The 22,879-nt window shown below is 44.0% G+C and overlaps 2 protein-coding genes across 4 annotated transcripts; one reads left to right on the top strand and one right to left on the bottom strand.

Moving 5' to 3' along the window:
• The first annotated feature begins 377 nt into the window (after positions 1 to 377).
• Positions 378 to 12,870, top strand: LOC109875052 (ras-related protein Rab-11B). Its single transcript, XM_020467200.2, has 5 exons — positions 378 to 596; positions 3,460 to 3,655; positions 11,769 to 11,962; positions 12,354 to 12,434; positions 12,581 to 12,870. The coding sequence occupies exons 1-5, from the start codon at positions 557 to 559 to the stop codon at positions 12,721 to 12,723; spliced, it is 654 nt and encodes a 217-aa protein (XP_020322789.1). The 5' UTR covers positions 378 to 556; the 3' UTR covers positions 12,724 to 12,870.
• Positions 6,049 to 21,011, bottom strand: LOC109875051 (E3 ubiquitin-protein ligase MARCH2-like). 3 transcript variants are annotated; one of them, XM_031810327.1, is made up of 6 exons: positions 20,650 to 21,011; positions 19,430 to 19,493; positions 18,513 to 18,692; positions 15,343 to 15,538; positions 15,037 to 15,240; positions 6,049 to 6,096 (listed from the first exon to the last, which is right to left on the bottom strand). In XM_031810327.1, exons 2-6 carry the CDS (start codon positions 19,480 to 19,482, stop codon positions 6,055 to 6,057), a joined length of 675 nt encoding a protein of 224 aa, XP_031666187.1. In that variant the 5' UTR covers positions 19,483 to 19,493; positions 20,650 to 21,011; the 3' UTR covers positions 6,049 to 6,054. The 3 variants fall into 3 exon arrangements, with proteins under 3 accessions (XP_031666187.1, XP_020322788.2, XP_020322787.1); XM_020467199.2 differs by lacking the exon at positions 6,049 to 6,096 and adding an exon at positions 13,250 to 13,976 and having other exon boundaries at positions 20,650 to 21,006; XM_020467198.2 differs by lacking the exon at positions 6,049 to 6,096 and adding an exon at positions 13,250 to 13,976 and having other exon boundaries at positions 18,513 to 18,763; positions 20,650 to 21,002.
• Positions 21,012 to 22,879: the final 1,868 nt, after the last annotated feature.

Here is a 22,879-nt window from a genome sequence, read left to right on the forward strand (position 1 = left end):
CCTTCTAACCTGTACTTGGTTAGAAGACCTGCTGAAAATGAATATACATTGCAGATGCTCATAGTACACCTACATTTATTGACTAATATTAATACTAATTTATGTATGAGACAATGCTTGCAGACAGGTTACGTTTATAAGCAGACCTTCAAATAGGCTACAGTGAAGAAATGCTGTAGCAGGGATCAGCCATTAGCACAACGGTCCACTGCCAATTTAGGACATGAACTATATGTATGAAGCAGTTTTACCGTGTGATAAGCAAACTGAGCATCCAACACACCTTCAATTGCTCACAGGTGTCAGAGGTTGTGCTTTGTTTCCTATTAGTATGACAGACAGCAGCGGCACCGTGTGGAAGGCATAGAAACAGGGACTCCTCCCCTTCTGCAGATTTCGGGGAGACGCTCTTCCTGCGGTCAGCCTGTTTGACAGCCAGCATTGGCGCATTGTCTTTCAAATTCATGTCATTTTCTCCTGTACATACAGTTAATTCAGAGACAAAATATTTGACAAATTATTTTCCGAAAGAAGCGTTGGAGAGGCCTCGTCTAGAATGGGGAACAGAGACGATGAATACGACTTCTTGTTCAAAGGTACATGTCGATGACTGCAGCCCCCCGTTGACAGCACCTTCAATAATTATGTGATTGTTTAATTCTAAAGACAAATCAGACATCAGCCTTTTGAACGAATCATAACCAATAGTTTGGAGGAATGGTTTTGAAAGAAACATTGTATCAGTCTCTGGTGGAAAACGTTTGCTATGGCTAAACGTAAATGCTGTCATTGTAACATTGTAACAACGCCCGTGGTTATACCTATAAGTAAGATGCAACACCCTATCTGCGTTGCCTCTGACTTTATCAACTTTGATAAGCCCATAAAAGAGTAACTATTTGTAAATCGGTTACTGACAAGAACTCGGTTTTCCCTTTTATGGTTTAAAGAGCTATATGAAGTTAAATATTTTGTAGTTAATTGTAGCCTATAGGCCCATATGCAAATCTTGCATTCATCTAGGTCTAGACCTACTGTAACTGTGGATGTTTATTGTGTTCAGCTGACAGTGAAATGTTTTGACATACGCTATGTATACACAAAAGTATGTGGACACCTATTCAAATGAGTGGATTAGGCTATTTCAGCCACACCCGTTGCTGACAAGTGCACAAAATCGAGCACACAGACATGCAATCTCCATAGACAAACATTGGCAGTAGAATGGCCTTCCTGAAGAGCTCAGTGACTTTCAATGTGGCATCCTAACAACTCAGACGTGAAATTTCCTACTAGATCTGCCCCGGTCAACTGTAAGTGCTGTTATTGTGAAGTGGAAACATCTAGAAGCAGCAACGGCTCAGCCACGAAGTGGTAGGCCACACAAGCTCACAGAACAGGACCACTGAGTGCTGAAGCGCGTAGGGTGTTAAATTGTCTGTCCTCGGTTGCAACACTCACTACAGAGTTCGAAACTGCCCCTGGAAGCAACATCAGCATAATAACAGTTCGTCGGGGACTTCATGAAATGGGTTTCCATGGCCGAGCAGCCACACACAAGCCTAAGATCATCATGCGCAATGTCAAGCGTCGGCTGGAGTGGTGTAACGCTCGCCGCCATTGGACTCTGGAGCAGTGGAAACGCATTCTCTGAAGTGATGAATCTGGAAGTCCAACGGACAAATCTGGCGGATGCCAGGAGAACGCTACCTGCATTAATGAATAGTGCCCACTGTAAAGTTTGGTGGAGGAGGAATAATGATCTGTGGTTGTTTTTCATGGTTTGGACTAGGCCCCTTAGTTCCAGTGAAGGGAAATCTTCTCTCTACAGCATACAACGACATTCTAGACAATTCTATGCTTCCAACTTTGTGGCAACTGTTTGGGAAGGTCTTTCCTGTTTCAGCGTGACAATGACCCCGTGCACAAAGCGAGGTCCATACAGAAATGGTTTGCCGAGATCGATGTGGAAGAACTTGACTGGCCTGCACAGAGCCCTGATTTCAACCCAATCAAACACCTTAGGGATGAATTGGAACGCCGACTGCCAGCCGGGCCTTATCGCCCAACATCAGTGCCCGACTACTGCTCGTGGCTGAATGGAAGCAAATCCCCACAGCAATGTTCCAACATCTAGTGGAAAACCTTCCCAGAAGAGTAGAGGCTGTTATAGCAGCAAAGGGGGACCAACTCCATATTAATGCCCATGATTTTGGAATGAGATGTTCGAAAAGCAGGTGTCCACATACTTTTGGTCATGTAGTGTATCATGTGAGCATTTATGACACAACAGATTTTTTAAAGCACTGGTTGTTGGGGTGGGATTGGTGTGGGGGGTCTGTGGGAGGCTATTGATAATTTTTTGGGATTCCTCATGTCTTAATCATTGTTAGAGAGAATTATGCTCAAAATCAGATGTTAGGTAATATATTTATTGAAGATATGAATCCTTTAAATTAAAATGTCCAATTTAGGTGGAATCAATTAGCTTAATTTCTCAAATATCAAATTATATTTCAACAAAATAATGTTTCAGGAAAGCTAACCTTATGTTTCCATCTACAGAAACAATTTAAGAACAATCTGAGATGGTGGTGACATGACTTGCTGAAATGATATCGAATGACCCTGCAGTTTGCCACTGACACCCCATATAGAGGTCTATTTATGATATGACACAGAGTATCCCCTGTGGACTAGACATCTGAGAATGAAGCGTTCTGCTCTTCCTCCCTCGCCATAATTTAGATAACCTGCTGAAAACAGGAAACCAAAAAGTGTCCCACAACTGTCAATTCTGTTTTGATGGAGCATGTTATCAGCTTCCTGCAGCAGCAGTGTGATGCCACAGTGCCAAAGTTCCCCTTGATTTCCTGTACTGAGAGAAAACAAAAAGGACTCCACCTCGACAGCCCCATTCTGAATGCCAGGCCTACTCCTGATATCTCAGCTAAATTTAATAGGCTGTTTCTGTCAGCCTCTTATTGTATCATTGAGCTCAGTGCTTCTCAGCAGTGATCATGGGGTCCCACTGTGTACAAGTTGGATATCACTCCAACTGTGCATCAACTATTATGTCTCCTTGGTTAATTAAGGGCAACCGATTAACCAAAAGACCCATAAGCGCATAGAAATATTGACAGAAATATACAGACACATGCCACTTCAAAATGGGTCGATTTCAGCCTTCCACTTATTCAATATTGTCAATGGGAGTGAAGGATTGAAAAGGAAAACCTGCATTATGTAACACGGTCGTAGGTGGGAGGGCCGTGTTACATATGGTGAAGAATGCAAACATCCATGTTCTAGCCCAGAATCCTGGATACTAGTACATCTGCAAAATACCTGTTGACTACGCTACCTCATCTGACTTTAGGCTAAATACATTTCAGCCAGTGTGTTTTCTCAGTCTTCATCTCATTCTCTCCATATCTCTCTCTGTTTCTTTATCAACAGTTGTGTTAATTGGGGACTCGGGCGTCGGAAAGAGTAATTTGCTCTCTCGGTTCACACGGAATGAGTTCAACCTTGAGAGTAAGAGCACCATCGGAGTGGAGTTTGCCACCCGCAGCATCCAGGTGGATGGGAAGACGATAAAGGCCCAGATATGGGACACGGCTGGACAGGAACGTTACAGAGCCATCACCTCCGCGTAAGTCGTGTGGGATCCCTCAAAACGGCCTGTTGAAGCCTCTTGAAAATGAAATGATTGTCAGCAAGGATCGCAGAAAAGAGTAATCAAAATCAAATGTTATATGTCACATGTGCCGAATACAACAGGTATAGACTTTACAGTGAAATGCTTACTTACGAACCCCTAACAAACAATGCAGTTTTAAAAAAACATGGAAAAGAATAAGAAAGAAAAGTAACAAGTAATTAAAGAGCAGCAGCAAAATAACAATAGCGAGGCCATATACAGGGGGGTACCGGTACAGAGTCAATGTGCAGGGGCACTGGTTAGTTGAGGTAATATGTACATGAAGGTAGAGTTCTTAAAGTGACTATGCATAGATGATATCAACAGAAAGTAGCAGGGGTGTACGAGAGGGGGCATTGCAAATAGTGTGGATAGCCATTTGATTCGGTTATTTTATTTAGCCAGGTAGGCTAGTTGAGAACAAGTTCTCATTTGCAACTGCGACCTGGCCAAGATAAAGCATAGCAAATCGACACATACAACAACACATAGTTACACATGGAATAAACAAAACAGTCAACAATACAGTAGAAAAAAAGAAAGAAAAGTCTATATACAGTGAGTGCAAATAAGATTAGGGAGTTTAGGCAATAAATAAGCCATGGTGGCGAAGTAATTACAATATAGCAATTAAACACTGGAATGGTAGATGTGCAGAAGATGAATGTGCAAGTAGTGATACTGGGGTGCAAAGGAGCAAGATAAATAAATAAATACAGTATGGGGAGGTAGATAGCCCATCTGTAAACAGCCCATCTGTCTATGTACAGGTGCAGTGATCTGTGAGCTGCTCTGACAACTGGTGCTTAAAGCTAGTGAGGGAGATAAGTGTCTCCAGCTTCAGTGATTTTTGAAGTTCGTTCCAGTCATTGGCAACTGGAAAGAAAGGCGACCAAAGGAGGAATTAGCTTTGGGGGTGACCAGTGAGATATACCTGCTGGAGCGCATGCTACGAGTGGGTGCTGCTATGGTGACCAGTGAGCTGAGATAAGGCGGGGCTTTACCTAGCAGAGACTTGTAGATAACCTGTAGTCAGTGGGTTTGGCGATGAGTATGAAGCGAGGGCCAACCAACGAGAGCATACAGGTCGCAGTGGTGGGTAGTGTATGGGGCTTTGGTGACAAAACGGATGGCACTGTGATAGACTGCATCCAATTTGTTGAGTAGAGTGTTGGAGGCTATTTTATAGATGACATCGCCGAAGTCGAGGATCGGTAGGATGGTCAGTTTTACAAGGGTATGTTTGGCAGCATGAGTGAAGGATGCTTTGTTGCGATATAGGAAGCCGATCCTAGATTTCATTTTGGATTGGAGATGCTTAATGTGAGTCTGGAATGAGAGTTTACAGTCTAACCCTGACACCTAGGTATTTGTAGTTGTCCATGTATTTTAAGTCAGAGCCGTCCAGAGTAGTGATGCTGGACGGGCCGGGAGGTGCGGGCAGTGATCGATTGAATAGCATGCATTTAGTTTTGCTTACATTTAAGAGCAGTTGGAGGCCACGGAAGGAGAGTTGTATGGCATTAAAGCTCGTCTGGAGGTTAGTTAACACAGTGTCCAAAGAGGGGCCAGAAGTATACAGAATGGTGTCGTCTGCGTAGAGGTGGATCAGAGAATCACCAGCAGCAAGAGCGACATCATTGATGTATACAGAGAAGAGAGTCGACCCGAGAATTGAACCCTGTGGTACCCCCATAGAGACTGCCAGAGGTCCGGACAACAGGCCGGTAGTAGTTGGTAAACCAGGTGAGGCAATCATTTGAGAAACCAAGGCTGTCGAGTCTGCCAATAAGAATGTGGTAAATGAGTCGATAGCCTTGGCAAGGTCGATGAATACGGCTGCACAGTAATGTCTCTTATCGATGGCGGTTATGATCAAATCAAATTTATTTATATAGCCCTTCGTACATCAGCTGATATCTCAAAGTGCTGTACAGAAACCCAGCCTAAAACCCCAAACAGCAAGCAATGCAGGTGTAGAAGCACGGTGGCTAGGAAAAACTCCCTAGAAAGGCCAATACCTAGGAAGAAACCTAGAGAGGAACCAGGCTATGTGGGGTGGCCAGTCCTCTTCTGGCTGTGCCGGGTGGAGATTATAACAGAACATGGCCAAGATGTTCAAATGTTCATAAATGACCAGCATGGTCGAATAATAATAAGGCAGAACAGTTGAAACTGGAGCAGCAGCACAGTCAGGTGGAAGTTGAAACTGGAGCAGCAGCATGGCCAGGTGGACTGGGGACAGTAAGGAGTCATCATGTCAGGTAGTCCTGGGGCATGGTCCTAGGGCTCAGGTCAGTTGAAACTGGAACAGCAGCATGGCCAGGTGGACTGGGGACAGCAAGGAGTCATCATGTCAGGTAGTCCTGGGGCATGGTCCTAGGGCTCAGGTCCTCCAAGAGAGAGAAAGAAAGAGAGGAGAGAATTAGAGAACGCACACTTAGATTCACACAGGACACCGAATAGGACAGGAGAAGTACTCCAGATATAACAAACTGACCCCAGCCCCCCGACACATAAACTACTGCAGCATAAATACTGGAGGCTGAGACAGGAGGGGTCAGGAGACACTGTGGCCCCATCTGAGGACACCCCCGGACAGGGCCAAACAGGAAGGATATAACCCCACCCACTTTGCCAAAGCACAGCCCCCACACCACTAGAGGGATATCTTCAACCACCAACTTACCATCCTGAGACAAGGCTGAGTATAGCCCACAAAGATCTCCGCCACGGCACAACCCAAGGGGGGGGCGCCAACCCAGGCAGGATGACCACAACAGTGAATCAACCCACTCAGGTGACGCACCCCCTCCAGGGACGGCATGAGAGAGCCGTTGTCGTTTAGGACCTTGAGCGTGGCTGAGGTGCACCCGTGACCAGCTCTGAAACCAGATTGCATAGCCGAGAAGGTACGGTGGGATTCAAAAAGTTTGGTAATCTGTTAACTTGGCGTTCGAAGACCTTAGAAAGACAGGGTAGGATAGATATAGGTCTGTAGCAGTTTGGGTCTAGGGTGTCACCCCCTTTGAAGAGGATGACGACCGCGGCAGCTTTCCAATCTTTGGGAATCTCAGACGATATGAAAGAGGGGTTGAACAGGCTAGTAATAGGGGTTGCAACAATTTCAGCAGATCATTTTTAGAAAGAGAGGGTCCAGATTGTCTAGCCTGGCTGATTTGTAGGGGTCCAGATTTTGCAGCTCTTTCAGAACATCAGCTATCTGGATTTGGGTGAAGGAGAAATGGTGGGGGCTTTGGCGGGTTGCTCTGGAGGGTGCCGGGCAGTTGACCGGGGTAGGGGTAGCCAGGTGGAAAGCATGGCCAGCCGTAGAGAAATGCTGATTGAAATTCTCAATTATAGCGGATTTATCCATGGTAACAGTGTGTTGGGAAAATTATGATTAAATGACTGAACAAATCATTTAAAATGGAACTGTAACTAAGTAAACTTATACTCTGTTTTATTATATCTGATTAACAATATGAGTTCATAAGAAGGGATTGTGTGACACGGACAAGGAGTAATTAAAGTTAATGAACACCATTCCAACTAGGAATGGAAACGAATGGGTTGTGGATTAAGTAAACTCTGGGGTTTTTAGATAACCTGGGAATGCACTCACTTCCTTTTCTGTTAATTAGAACTGTCAGCTAAGTGGTGATCGATAATGTTGGGGGGGTCAAAAGTAAATTCAGTTATGTTGTGTGACCTGTGAGTGTGTTAGTAAATTAGAATGAACTATTAACCTCACTTTGTCCCGGTCGAGAGGAGGGGATTCTGTTAAGCAATGAAATGACATCATGTTATTGTATATAAATTGTTGCTCGTGGTAAAGTGGCAGCTCGCTCCGAGAATAAATTCTGTTACCTATTATTGATAAGACTGGTCTCCGTCTATTTTATGCAAACAAGAATCTTACAAATTCTCATGAAATAGATTAAGGGAATTCAATTCATGAAAACACATTGGTACAATTAAATTACAGTAACACAGTGTTTCCTAGCCTCAGAGCAGTGGGCAGCTGGGAGGAGGTGCTCTTATTCTCCATGGACTTTACAGTATCCCAGGACATTGAGTTTGTACTACAGGATGGACATTTCTGTTTGAAAAAGCTAGCCTTAGTATACACAGGCAGTTAAGAAAGCTAACTTCCCTGAAAAGTTGCATATCACTGGGGCTATTCGATGCGAATGCAAAATGCCACAGGATGTTTTTGTGCTGGTCAAGGGCAGACAGGTCTGGAGTGAACCAAGGGCTATATCTATTCCTGGTTCAAATTTTTTTCAACGGGGCATGCTTATTTAAGATGGTGAGGAAGGCACTTTTAAAGAATAACCAGGCATCCTCTACTGACGGGATGAGGTCAATGTCATTCCAGGATACCCCGGCCAGGTCGATTAGAAAGGCCTGCTTGCAGAAGTGTTTTAGGGAGCGTTTGACAGTGATGAGGGGTGCTCATTTGGTGGCAGACCCATTACGGACGCAGGCAATAAGGCAGAGATCGCTGAAATCTAGATTGAAAACAGCAGAGGTGTACTTGGAGGGTGAGTTAGTTAGGATGATATCTATGAGGGTGCACATGTTTACAGATTTGGGGATGTACCTGTTAGGTTCATTGATAATTTGTGTGAGATTGAGGGCATTAAGCTTAGATTGTAGGATGGCCGAGGTGTTAAACATGTCCCAGTTTAGGTCACCTAGTAGCACGAGCTCAGAAGATAGATGGGGGGCAATCAATTCACATATGGTATCGAGGGCACAGTTGGGGGCAGAGGGTGGTCTATAGCTAGTGGCAACAGTGAGAGACTTGTTTCTGGAAAGGTGTATTTTTAGAAGTAGAAGCTCGAATTGTTTGGGTACAGACCTGGATGGTAAGACAGAACTCTGCAAGCTATCTTTGCAGTAGATTGCAACACCGCCCCCTTTGGCAGTTCTATCTTGGCGTAAAATGTTACAGTTAGGGATGGAGGTTTCAGGGTTTTTGGTGGTTTTCCTAAGCCAGGATTCAGACACGACTAAAACATCCGGGTTGGCTCAGTGTGCTAAAGCAGTGAGTAAAACAAACTTAAGGAGTAGGCTTCTAATGTTAACATGCATGAAACAAAAGCTTTTACGGTTACAGAAGTAAAAAAATGAGAGCACCTGGGGAGTGGGAGTGGAGGTGTTCAGGAGTCTTATGGCTTGGGGGGGTAGAAGCTGTTTCTTGGACCTAGACTTTGCGCTCCGGTACTGATTGCCATACGGTAGCGAGAGAGAACAGTCTATGACTAGGGTGGCTGGAGTCTGACAATTTCAGAGGCCGAGCAGTTGCCATACCAGGTAGGATGCTCTCGATGGTGCAGCTGTAGAACCTTTTGAGGATCTGAGGACCCATGCCAAATCTTTTCAGTCCCCTGGGGGAGAATAGGTTTTGTCGTGCCCTCTTCACGACTGTCTTGGTGTGCTTGGACCATGTTAGTTTGCTGGTGATGTGGACACCAAGGAACTTGAAGCTCTCAACCTGCTCCACTGCAGCCCCGTCAATGAGAATGGGGGCGTGCTTGGTCCTCCTTTTCCTGTAGTACACAATCATCTCCTTTGTCTTGATCACGTTGAGGGAGAGGTTGTTATCCTGGCACCACATGGCCAGGTCTCTGACCTTCTCCCTATAGGCTGTCTCATCGTTGATCAGGCCTACCACTGTTGTGTCATCTGCAAACTTCAATGGTGTTGGAGTCATGCCTGACTGTGCAGTTGTGAGTGAACAGGGAGTACAGGAGGAGACTGAGCACGCACCCGAGGGGCCCAGTGTTGAGGATCAGCGTGGCGGATGTGTAGTTACCTACCCTTACCACCTGGGGGCGGCCCGTCAGGAAGTCCAGGATCCAGTTGCAGAGGGAGGTGTTTAGTCCCAGGGTCCTTAGCTTATTGATGAGCTTTGAGGGCACTATGTAGAGCTGTAGTTAATGAATAGCATTCTCACGAAGGTGTTCCTTTTGTCCAGGTGGGAAAGGGCAGTGTGTAGTGCAATAGTGATTGCATCATCTGTGGATCTATTGGAGCGGTATGCAAATTGGAGTGGGTCTAGGGTTCCTGGGATAATTGTGTTGATGTGAGCCAGCCTGTCAGAGCACTTCATGGCTACAGACGTGAGTGCTACGGGTTAGTAGTCATTTAGGCAGTCTACCTTAATGTTCTTGGGCACAGGCACGATGGTGGTCTGCTTAAAACATGTTGGTATTACAGACTCCGACAGGGAGAGGTTGAAAATGTCAGTGAATACACTTGCCAGTTGGTCAGCGCATGCTCTCAGTACACGTCCTGGTAATCCATCTGGCCCTGCGGAATTGTGAATGTTGACCTGTTTATAAGGTCTTACGTCGGCTGCGGAGAGCGTGATTACACAGTCTTTCAGAACAGCTGGTGCTCTCATGCATGTTTCAGTGTTATTTGCCTCTAAGCGAGCATAGAAGTAGTTTAGCTTGTCTGGTAGGCTCGTGTATTGAGGCTTTGCCTGTTGGATGGTTCGTCGCCGGGCATAGTGGGATTTTTTATAAGCTTCCAGGTTAGAGTCCCGCTCCTTGAAAGCGGCAGCTCTAGCCTTTAGCTCGGTGCGGATGTTGCCTGTAATCCATGGCTTCTGGTTGGGGTATGTATGCATGGTCACAGTGGGGACGACGTCATCAATGCGCTTATTGATAAAGCCAATGACTGATGTGGTGTACTCATCAATGCCATCGGAGGAATCCTGGAACATTTTCCAGTGTGTGCTAGCAAAACAATCCTGTAGCTTAGCATCGGCTTCATCTTCACCACTTTATTGGATCTAGTCACTGGTGCGTCCTGCTTTAATTTTTGCTTGTAAGCAGGAATCAGGAGGATATAAATATGGTCAAATTTGCCAAATGGAAGGCGAGGGAGAGCTTTGTATGTGTCTCTGTGTGTGGAGTACAGGTGGTGCAGAGTTTTTTTTCCTCTAGTTGCACGTTTAACATGCTGATAGAAGTTTGCATTACAAGTCCCCGGCTACGTGGAGCACCACCTCTGCGTGAGCGTTTTCTTGTTTGCTTATGGCGGAATACAGCTCATTCTATGCTGTCTTAGTGCCAGCCTCAGTCTGTTGTGGTATGTAAACAGCTACGAAAAATACAGATTAGAACTCTCTAGGTAGATAGTGTGGTCTACAGCTTATCATGAGATACTCTACATCAGGCGAGCAATAGCTTGAGACTTCCTTAGATATCGTGCACTGTTATTTACAAAAATACATAGCCCACCAGCCCTCGTCTTACCAGACGCCGCTGTTCTATCCTGCCGGTGCAGCGTATAACCAGCCAGCTGTATGTTGATAGTGTTGTCGTTCAGCCACGACTCAGTGAAGCTTAAGATATTACAGTTTTGAATGTCCCGTTAGTAGTTTAATGTTCCACGTAGGTCATCTAATTTATTGTCCAAATATTACATGTTTGCTAGCAGAATGGAAGGAAGTGTGGGTTTATTTGATCTACAAATTCTCAGAAGGCAACCCGCCCTCCAGCCCCTTTTTCTCTGCCTCCTCTTAACGGAAATCATGGGGATCTGGGCCTGTTCCCGAGAAAGCAGTATATCGTTCGCATCAAGCTCGTCAGACTCGTTAAAGGAAAAATAAAAAGGATTCTGCCAGTCCGTGGTGAGTAATCGCAGTCCTGATGTCCAAAAGTTATTTTTGGTCATAAGAGATGGTAGCGGCAACATCTTGTACAAGATAAGTAAAAAAATATATATACATATATTTTTTTAAACAATCATTGGGGGCACGTAAAACGTCTGCTTTCTTCTCCGGCGCCATTTTATGTATAATGTAGTGGTCTCAAATTATAGTCTAAGAGAGGTAAAAGGTGATTCAAATCAATCAACTGCTCAAGTCCTTGATTAGTTGAATCAGGTGTTTTAGTGCTGGGTTGAAGTGTGGAACATAAACCTGCATACCCTATAGCTCACCGAGATCGGGTTTGAGCACTAGCCGATTACAAGCCTCAATCACTTGGGATACATACATTGTCTGTTTGTGCATTGAGATTGATACGCAGTCTCTTTCCGACAGCTATTACAGAGGGGCAGTTGGTGCTCTCCTAGTGTATGACATCGCCAAGCACTTGACCTATGAAAACGTGGAGCGCTGGTTGAAGGAACTGAGGGATCATGCCGACAACAACATAGTCATCATGCTGGCGGGCAACAAGAGCGACCTGCGCCATCTCAGGGCCGTGCCCACGGACGAGGCCCGGGCTTTTGCAGGTACTTGCATATTTTGGCAGAGGAAACATAGCCTGGCCACAGATCTAGTTGTGCTGTCTTGTCAACTCCTATGGTCATTGTCATGGCTTGTAGGACCATGGCATCTAAGACCAGGCTCAGGGGTACAAGGGCTTATTGTGACAATCTTGGAAGAGTCTCCTCTTTATATTTTGTGGTCCTAAATGACCACTGAAGAGATGGATAGGATGAAAGTGAAATGAGAGCAACACCATATAGTTGCTTTCACCTATCTGGAACTTGTATATCAGTGGTCATCACAAGGGAAGGGAGGAGAGTATAATATTGGGACTCAATGTGTAATAAAGAAGGATTCTGTCCTGGAACAATTTCTTTATGTGTGACTCACTTTGCCTTTTCTTTTACCCTGCAGAGAAGAACACTCTATCCTTTATTGAAACTTCAGCCTTGGATTCAACAAATGTAGAAGAAGCTTTCAAGAACATCCTTACAGGTACAGTACAAGAGCAAAGCAAATTGATTGGACATTTCCCAACTTTTGTTCTTAGACACGTGCAGATTAAGTAGACTAGAGAATAGGAAAGAAATCCTCTTTGAAGTACTGAGATGTACCACAACAGTCTAGTCTACTCTCCGCAGAAATCTATCGCATCGTATCGCAGAAGCAGATCGCCGAGCGGTCTGCCCATGACGAGTCCCCTGGAAACAATGTGGTGGACATAAGTGTTCCACCCACCACAGACCAGAAAGGGAACAAACTGCAGTGCTGCCAGAACCTGTAACTCATTGACGACCATCACCGTTCCTCCCTTTCTGTCATCTCAAAGTGTTGTGCGTGCCGACTTTCTTCATTTTGTGTAATATATTTGTTTCTTTGATAGCTTGTTCACTCACATATTAATGCCATGAAATTAAATTTTATAATGCAAGTAGTGGATCTCTTTCATGGTACCTGTTTACTTTTTACTCCTGGATCTGCAAGGAGAGTAATCCCATAAATATCCACTAGATGGTGGTATGGAGTGGTGCAGAAAAATATATATTTTTTTACATTTAACAAGGCAAGTCGGTTAAGAACAAATTCTTATTTACAATGACAACCTACCCCGGTCAAACCTGGACGACGCTGGGCCAATTGTGCGCCGCCCTATGGGACTCCCAATGACAGCCGGAAGTGATACAGCCTGAATTTGAACCAGGGACGCTTAGACCGCTGCACCACACGGGAGCTAGATTGTTACAGATCCAATACTCCTGTATAAGTAGCACAAAGAGTTTCAGAACACATGACATTTTACACATGCAAGCCATTGCACGGTGACAAGAGTCCCTTATATTTTATTCCACAATGACCCAGTTTACTCAAAAGGAGTCCAACAGGAAGACTAAAATTACAAATACTTTTGCATACATTGACTGACACCAAAGCCCACTCTCTCCTCCCAACTTCTACCAGCTTCAAAAAGGGAAACGATTTTTTATTAAACGGAGAACATCATATTTAAACATGGTCGTTCACATGGTCGTTCTGAGAAAATTCACGAGTCTATTGGATGGCAGTTGTCCAAAAGAAACTAAATACATTGTGATGGGGTGGGGTGGTGGTAGGTAGTATGTTACTATATTAACATGCTGCATCAGTATCCCGCTATTGGCTGTCACCTTATGTTCCAGTCCAGTGTTCATAATCCGGCGATGACATCAGTGACACGTCCTTCTACGAGTCCAAAATATCCCAAAATCAAAATGGTTATAGTGCTTAAATGGGCTCAAGTGCTTCAAAAGTGAATATGGAAAAAGAATCCCCCAGAATGGTCCTTAAGAGCGCAGAAGTTCGAGTTATGTAACACTTTATTTGCGAGAACACGTCGCTCGGTGCTCATACGATGGTCTCGTCAGTCATTTTCTTGGTCGACTTCGTCGGCACGGAATGTTGAGTGGAGTGCGCTCCTTTTATGTCGGGCATTAGCAGGCGCACTTTCTGATTGGTCCTCCTCCACTCGGAGTATAACTGACAGTGATTGCGGAATGATACCTGAGGGGCACGAAGACAGACGTCAATGAAACTAGACATTTGATATGACCTGCACAGAGCAGAATCTCTGAATATATGGTTGCTATTGCAGGCACGCACAACCAGGTATCAATTCCCTTTCAATTCAGAGAGCAAACCCATGTCCAATTCTTCCTAATTGAAAAGCATTGAAGATACTTGGAATTTCAGTGTACTTCCTGAATTGACTGGAATTAAAATGGAATTGACCCCAACCCTGCTCAAAACACGACGTGAAACATATTGCATGACATTTGTATTTGGTCTACAAAATGGTTCCGCGTCAGTTGCTTATTTTGTAACTATTGTAACTAAGTATTTTTTCAGAGTACAGTAGTCTTTCCAGAGAAGAGACAAAAGATTGTTGCAGACAAAAAATATTTATGTTGGCTCATTACTTGTCTCCCCTGAAGATAAAATGGGAAGGGTACAGAATTCCAGACAATAATAAAAAAAGTAGTATTATTCATCTTACAAAATGTACTAATAGCGATTGTAAAGCACACATTTATACTGCAAAAAAAATGCTGTCAATTAACAAAGGTGGTGTGTGTGTTCTGTGTGACCATGGTACTTACCTACGGAACAGCAAGAGGAACTGCCCGTCCCTACCTTCAGACTACGCTCAAATCCTACACCCCAACCCACGCATGCCGTCCTGCCACCTTAGTTCTCCCACTCCTACAGGAGAGCAGCTCCCGCTCAGCCCTGTCCAAGCTCTGTTCCCTGAAACTAGGACAGAGTCCCTGCCCATCTTCCACAAACATAACTCTTCAAACAGTATCTTAAATAATCCTCCTCCTCACCCCTCACCCCCCCAAAAATATATAAATACCAAAAAAAGAACACTTTACCAGCACTTGCACTTGACTCTACTGAGATAGAAATTACATTTTTCCTCAACCTAGCTATGCCTGTGATGTGGTTGTCCCGCCTAGCTATCTCAAGATGAATGCACTAACTGTAAGTCACTCTGGATAGGAGCACCTGACAAATGACTAAAATGTCATGTGTATCTGGTCTGTGTGTGGGGCCTAGTTACCAGTGTCCACAGGATGTAGATGGTGAAGAGGGCGATGGTGAGGGCAATGAGTCCCACGGCCTGCAACTGGCTGTTGAGGTGGTCCTGGGCTCCCCTCAGACACAGCCAGCCTGAGATGGCTGCCAGTGGCGTGATGAGCAGGAAGCAGGCCATGTCGCACAGCAGCGTGCGCTTCTCACTGCGAGGCCCCGGGTCCCGCAACCACTGGGAGGATGCAAGGAAAGGACCACTATTATTACAGTCTTTTTCCCGTCAATTATTATGGTGTTTGAGGACACACACACACACACAGTGCCAATGTTGTACCTGTGTGAGGGGCTGGGGTCGCCGTTCAACAGTGAGCTCTGTGTGGCAGAGCTCACAGTAACTGGTGTTGGAGGATGACAGCCACTTCTCCAGGCAGCTCTTGTGCACCTTACCCAGGGTCCCTGTGCAGTCACAAGGGGAGAGCAGCGTCTCACCACCGGCCCCCTCGTGGCAGATACGACACATGACTTCATTACTGGACAAATAGGGGAGAAAAAAAAATGTGCCTAGTGACCACTCATTTCAAAATACATTACATACTTACGAAATAAGGCCCGAGGAGGTGTGGTACATGTGATATATGGCCAATATTGACCATATATCACAACCCCCCCCGAGGTGCCTTATTGCTATTACAAGCTGGTTACCAACATAATTAGATCTGTAAAAATAAATGTTGTGTCATACCCATGGTATACGGTCTGATAAACTGATTGGATGACAGCCATGATATTCAGGGCTCGAACCACCCAGTTTATAATGTACATATAAACAGGAGACATTTACTTAATCAATATACAAAATGCATTTATCAGATATGCTAAATATGAGATTACTTTGTATATTGAGAATTAGGCCATATATAACCAGTCAAAAGTTGACACCTACTCATTCAAGGGTTTTTCTTTAATTTTACTACTTTCTACATTGCAGAATAATAGTGAATACATGAAAACTATGAAATAACACATATGGAATCATTTAGGAACCAAAAAAGGTGTTAAACAAATCAAAATATTTTTAATATGTGAGATTCTTCAAAGTAGCCACCCCTTGCTTTGATGACAGCTTTGCACACTTGGAATTCTCTCAACCAGCTTCATGAGGAAGACACCTGGAATGCCTTTATTAACAAATGGCCTGTGTCTTTTTAAAAGTTCATTTGTGGAATTTCTTTCCTTCTTAATGTGTTTGAGCCAATCAGTTGTGTTGTGACAAGAAGATACAGAAGATGGCCCTATCTGGTAAAGACAAACTCCATATTATGGCAAGAACAACTCAAATAAGCAAAGAGAAATGACAGTCCATCATTACTTTAAGACATGAAGGTCAATGAATCTGGAACATTTGAAGAACTTTGAAAGATTCTTCAAGTACAGCTGCAAAAACCATCAAGCGCTATGATGAAACTGGATCTCATGGGGACTGCTACAGGAAAGGAAGTCCTAAAGACACCTCTGCTGCAGAGGATAAGTTCATTAGAGTTAACAGCCCCAGAAATTGCAGCCCAAATAAATGCTTCACAGTGTTCAAGTAACAGACATCTCAACATCAACTGTTCAGAGGAGACTGCGTGAACTCGGTCTTCATTGGTCGAATTACTGCAAAGAAACCACTACTAAAAAGGACACCAAAAAGAAGAATAGACTTGCTTGGGCCAAGAAACACGAGCAATGGACATTAGACCGGTGGAAATTTGTCTGTTAGTCTGATTAATCCAAATTTGAGATTTTTGGTTCCAAACGCCATGTCTTTGTGAGACGCAGAGTAGGTTAACGGATGATCTCCACATGTGTGGTTCCCATCGTGAATCATGGAGGGGGTCTGATGGTGGGGGTGTTATGCTGGTGACACGGTCAGTGATTTATGGAGAATTCAGGGCACACTTAACCAGCATGGCTGCCACAGTATTCTGCAGCGATATGCCATCCCATCTGGCTTGCGCTTAGTGGGACTAGCATTTGTTTTCAACAGGACAATGACCCAAAATACCTCCAGGCTGTGTAAGGGCTATTTGACCAAGAAGGTGAGTGACTGAGTGCTACATCAGATGACCTGGCCTCCACAATCACCCGACCTCAACACAATTGAGATGGTCCAACTCATTCCAAACCACAGAGTGAAGGAAAAGCAACCGACAAGTGCTCAGCATGTGGGAACTCCTTCAAGACTTTTGGAAAAGCATTCCAGGTGAAGCTGGTTGAGAGAATGCCAAGAGTGTGAAAAGCTGTCATGAAGGCAAAGGGTGGATACTTTGAGTCTGACCCACTGGAATTGTGATACAGTGAATTATAAGTGAAATAATCTGTCTTTAAACAATTGTTTGGAAAATTACTTGTGTCATGCACAAAGTAGATGTCCTAACAGACTTGCCAAAACTCGCAAATGGGTCTTCCAAATGGACAATGACCCCAAGCATACTTCCAAAGTTGTGGCAAAATGGCTTAAGGACAACAACAAAGTCAAGGTATTGGAGTGACCATCACAAAGCCCTGACTTCAATCCTATAGAAAATTTGTGGGCAGAACTGAAAAAGCATGTGTGAGCAAGGAGGCCTACAAGCCTGACTCAGTTACACCAGCTCTGTCAGGAGGAATGGGCCAAAATTTACCCAACTTATTGTGGGAAGCTTGTGGACGGCTTTCCGAAACGTTTGCCCCAAGGTAAACAATTTAAAGGCAATGCTACCAAACACTAATTGAGTGCATGTAAACTTCTGATTAAATGTCAGGAATTGTGAAAAACTGAGTTTAAATGTATTTGGCTAAGGTGGATGTAAAGTCCCAACTTCAACTGTATATTTGTCCATTGTTAATCTCCAAGGAAGAAATTGTGTACATATCAGATCACCCTCTGCAGGGTCGGTAACAACCAAATGCATCCGGGCTTCCGAGGAAATGGAATGAGAGTATAACTTTAGACTGTCCCCTCGCCCATACCCGGGCGCGAACCAGGGACCCTCTGCACACATCAACAACAGTAACTCACGAAGCATCGTTACCCATCGCTCCACAAAAGCCACGGCCCTTGCAGAGCAAAGGGAACTACTACTTCAAGGTCTCAGAGCAAGTGATGTCACCGATTGAAACGCTATTTAGCGCGCACCGCTAACTAAGCTAGCCGTTTCACATCCGTTACAAGAGCCTGTGACGCGACTTCCGCTTTTGGCGACACTCCATCGTACCTCTTCCTCCTCCACATTAACTGAATTGGTTCAACAGTGCAGAAGAGAACCTCCAACAGTGTATTTTTTTTATTGTCAGGACAAGAAAGAAAGAACTACTGCTATTTTATGCCTGCTATGTTAGGCTAATGTCAGATAGAAGCAAAGGGACACAGTCTCAGAAAGCCATACATACACAGAAAGCGGGATACCTAGTCAGTAGTACAACTGAAGGCATTCAACTGAAATGTGCCTGAGTAGAAACTCTCTCGAGGAACCACCTTACCTCTGTGAGCCCACAGCTTTGACAACAGTGGAGAGTGAGCGACCATCTTTGGCCGTAACCTTAGCGACGTACTGGGCCTGGCCAGCATCTGGCTCCTCTACCACCTTGGGCAGGTCGGTGCTGCCTGAGTAGTCACACAGGGAGCAAGGCAGGTGGCAGCAGCCTGATGTAGTCATGGCTCTGTTGGTGAAATGCCAGAGGAGCCAGCTGTCAAGGAGTCAGTCACACACCTCTCCTCCCACTGTTGGCAACTGTTTGGATAGCGTGACAATGTTAGAACGCAGCATTGTTACAACTCTTTGCAGTGTCAAAAACGGAATTGGTAACTTCATGTAACAAAGAGAATTTGAATCTATTAACGGGGACATTCTTTAAATCATTGACCATTTTGACAAGTACAGTACCAGTCAAAAATTGACACCTACTCATTCAAGGGTTTCTTTATTTTTTAAAACTATTTTCTACATTGTAGAATAGTTTAGGTGTCTTCACTATGAAACAACACATGGACTCATGTAGCAACCGAGAAAAAAAAGTATTAAACAAATCAACATACAGTGGGGAGAACAAGTATTTGATACACTGCCAATTTTGCTGGTTTTCCTACTTACCAAGCATGTAGAGGTCTGTAATTTTTTATCATATGTACACTTCAACTGTGAGAGCCAGAATTCTTACTGGTTGGTAGGTGATCAAATACTTATGTCATGCAATAAAATGCTAATTAATTACTTAAAAATCATACAATGTGATTTTCTGGATTTTTGTTTTAGATTCCGTCTCTCACAGTTGAAGTGTACCTATGATAAAAATTACAGACCTCTACATGCTTTGTAAGTAGGAAAACCTGCAAAATCGGCAGTGTATCAAATACTTGTTCTCCCCACTGTATGTTTTATATTCTTCAAAGTACTCACCCTTTGCCTTGATGGCAGCTTTGCACACTCTGGGGATTCTCAACCAGCTTCATGAGGTAGTCACCTGGAATGCATTTCAATTAACAGGTGTGACTTGTTAAAAGTTCATTTGTGGAATTTCTTTCCTTCTTAATGCGTTTGAGCCAATCAGTTGTGTTGTGACAAGGTAGGAGTGGTATATAGAAGATAGCCCCATTTGTTGAAAGCCCAAGTCCATATTATGGCAAGAACAGCTCAAATATGGAAAGAAAAACGACAGTCCATCATTACTTTAAGACATGAATGTCAGTCAATCCGGAAAATTTTAAGTGCAGTCGCAAAAAACCATCAAGCACTATGATGAAACTGGCTCTCATGAGGACCGCCACAGGAAAGGAAGAGCCACAGGTACCTCTGCTGCAGAGGATAAGTTCATTAAAGTTAACTGCACCTCAGATTTCAACCCAAATAAATGCGTCGCAGAGTTCAAGTAACAGACATCAACTGTCCAAAGGAGACAGTGTGAATCAGGCCTTCATGATCGAACTGCTGCAAAGAAACCACTAAAAAAGGACACCAATAAGAAGAGACTTGCTTGGGCCAAGAAATATGAGCAATGGACATTGGTCTGATTAGTCCAAATGTGAGATTTTTGACTCCAACCGCCGTGTCTTTGTGAGACGCAGAGTAGGTGAACGGATGATCTCCGCATGTGTAGTTCCCACCGTGAAGCATGGAGGAGGTGTGATGGTGGGGGTGCTTTGCTGGTGACACTGTCTGTGATTTATTAGAATTCAAGGCACACTTACGTGAACCAGCATGACAACCACAGCATTCCGCAGCAATACGCCATCCCATCTGGTTTGCGCTATAATTTGTTTCTCAACAGGACAATGACCCAAAACACATTTTCAGGTTGTGTGAGGGGTATATGACCAAGAAGGATAGTGATGGAGTACTGCATCAGATGACCTGGCCTCCACAATCACAAACCTCAACCCAATGCAGGTGAAAAGCTAACGATAGCTAGTTAAGACATTCATGTTTTCACATCCTCTAAACGCTAGAAAGCTAGCTAACGTTAGCTAGCTAACTGTTCAGTGATCGACATTTCACTAAAAGTTAGCAACCAAGCTAGGTAGATAAAGAAATACAATACAGTGAAAATATATGAAGGTGAGCACTTAGCTTAGCTAAATATATATATATTGAAACAGCCGAAACAACAAGTGATAACGTACTGTAGTCACCAGCAACCTCTCCCTGGCCATAGTTAGCTATTTAGCTAGCTAGCTGTATGAGATTACATTTAGCCAAAATGATGGTCCGGGAAGAATACAAAAAACAACGACAAGCCGTGTATCTGCTCCATTGTTGGCCGGATCATTTACTTGTTTGTAGCAGTCTCCTCACAGAAACGGTGTAACTTGCACAAATTTGTGACAGCTAGCTTGATAACATGTTTACACTGCCTGGCTGGCTAACATCTATCAGCTGTGCACTGCTGTATCATTATGGTCCAAGCTATTCGGGATACTTGGGACGTCCCTATCAAAGATTTGTATAACTCGCTAACCCAAGATAGATCAGTGCCTGTCGTTTCCAACGTGAGCAAATTAAATCATAGTGGGGCATAACAAACAAGGAGGTGGGCAGAGCCAAGCACGAGATAGTGAGATCCTATTGGCGCGTGCTAAGCATTTATTTACATATTTCCGTTAGGGAACGCCTTACCTGTGAAGTGCGCGTCTGCAATAACTCAATTCGCACTTGTATTCCTTTTAAACAACACTTTTTTTTTACAAGTCTGGCAAAGGGTAAAGTCTACAAAACGTAGAACCCCTCTGTTTGTTACCGATCGTAGTTTTGGAAACAGAAAACTGTATGGAGATCAAATGTTAATCGATCAGAAATGACCAAAAAGTTGACCAAAATCCATCTCGCGACATCTTCTCCCCTTCCGACAACTGGAATTCTTCTCATCACCATATTTGAAAATGAATGGAAACGTAAACCAGATGCTTCACCTATATACATCTGGTGAAATATCTGGCTCATTGCTCTATCTGCGTCCCTTCTTCTTCTTCTTAGTCTTCATTTTTTTGTTATTCTTTTTTGTTTTTTAAATGGCGTTTGGCAATCATAAGGTGCATTACCGCCACCAACTGGAGAGGATTGTAAATTCATTACACTTTGTAATAAAACAGATACAAATAAAATAAAAACACTTTCGACTAACATTCAAAACCCACTACCCCATTCCACTACTTTGACCCTGTCTGCTCCTACATCGTGCCAACGGCCTGGGAAGATCGGACACCACCATACAACACACCCTGTAACTCTTCTGAAGTCAAATCTAATACACCCAACAAGTACTTCTTTACATCTGCCACAACATATATTTTCTGTGATTTTACATTCCATTTCTGCAGTACAGTTAATAACCATTGCTATGAATGGCCTATCCCTCTGTGTTGGCACAGATTTACTACTCACAGGGATCCTCTCAGGATCCCTCGCCCTTGACCCATCCTCCTCTACTTCCTTCACTGCCTCAGCATATGACATCTTCTGCACTACTCTGACCCTGGCCACCTCAATCGGCCTCTCTTGCACTGGACTTTTTCGATCCCCAGCAACATGGGCACCCCTACAGTTGCCATAGGGAGTAGAGAAATGTTTGCAGTTTTTAATATGATATCTGAGAGAGGCTGACTAACAAAATCACTGTCCGCTAATTCAACCATGATAACAAATTTAGATAGCTGGCCGCTAAACTAGCATATCAATGAAACAAGTTAGCTGACATGGGATAATTGACTGACTATCAGTGACTGACATAAGAGAAAAACTGGTGATGCACAACCAAAATTGCACTTTGTGTATTTTACTATTCTAACTCGTAAGATGAAACCCCTCGTGGGGAATTGATCCAAGGTTCTTCAAAAGAGGGTATACGGCTCGTGGGTCGCCAGTTGCCCCTCCCTGACATAGAGTTATGCCGAATTTAAAGCTAACAACAACAAAACTGCTTTCTGGATTAGTCTTCTGCTCCCATCACAAGCACAGAAAGTGCAGCCACGAGCTGCTATTTAAAGAAAGTCCACTAGAGGCCGAAACAACTAGAAACACTATAGAGGCCACTTATGTTGTCCATGACAAAGAAAATGAACAAGATTTCTTGGTGCTTTCAAGACACCTGGGAATTCTGAAATAATGAAGGACAATTCATGACATCAGTGATCTTCAGGTCGGAAAGTCGAAGCTCTTTTTAGAGGCCAGAGTTCCCGACATGGATGACCGTTCAAAATTATTTTCCCAGTCGTCTTGAACACACTGAAGTCGGAAATGTCCAAGTTCCAGTTGTTTTGAATGCGGCATCTAGCAAAATTAGAAAACCTTTGTCAACGGTTTTGTTGCTGTCATGCACGTCGCCTCATTGCATCATGCATTTGTTAGGCCGCGTTC

The sequence above is a fragment of the Oncorhynchus kisutch genome, linkage group LG30 (assembly GCF_002021735.2).
Source record: "Oncorhynchus kisutch isolate 150728-3 linkage group LG30, Okis_V2, whole genome shotgun sequence".
Lineage (NCBI taxonomy): Eukaryota > Metazoa > Chordata > Actinopteri > Salmoniformes > Salmonidae > Oncorhynchus > Oncorhynchus kisutch.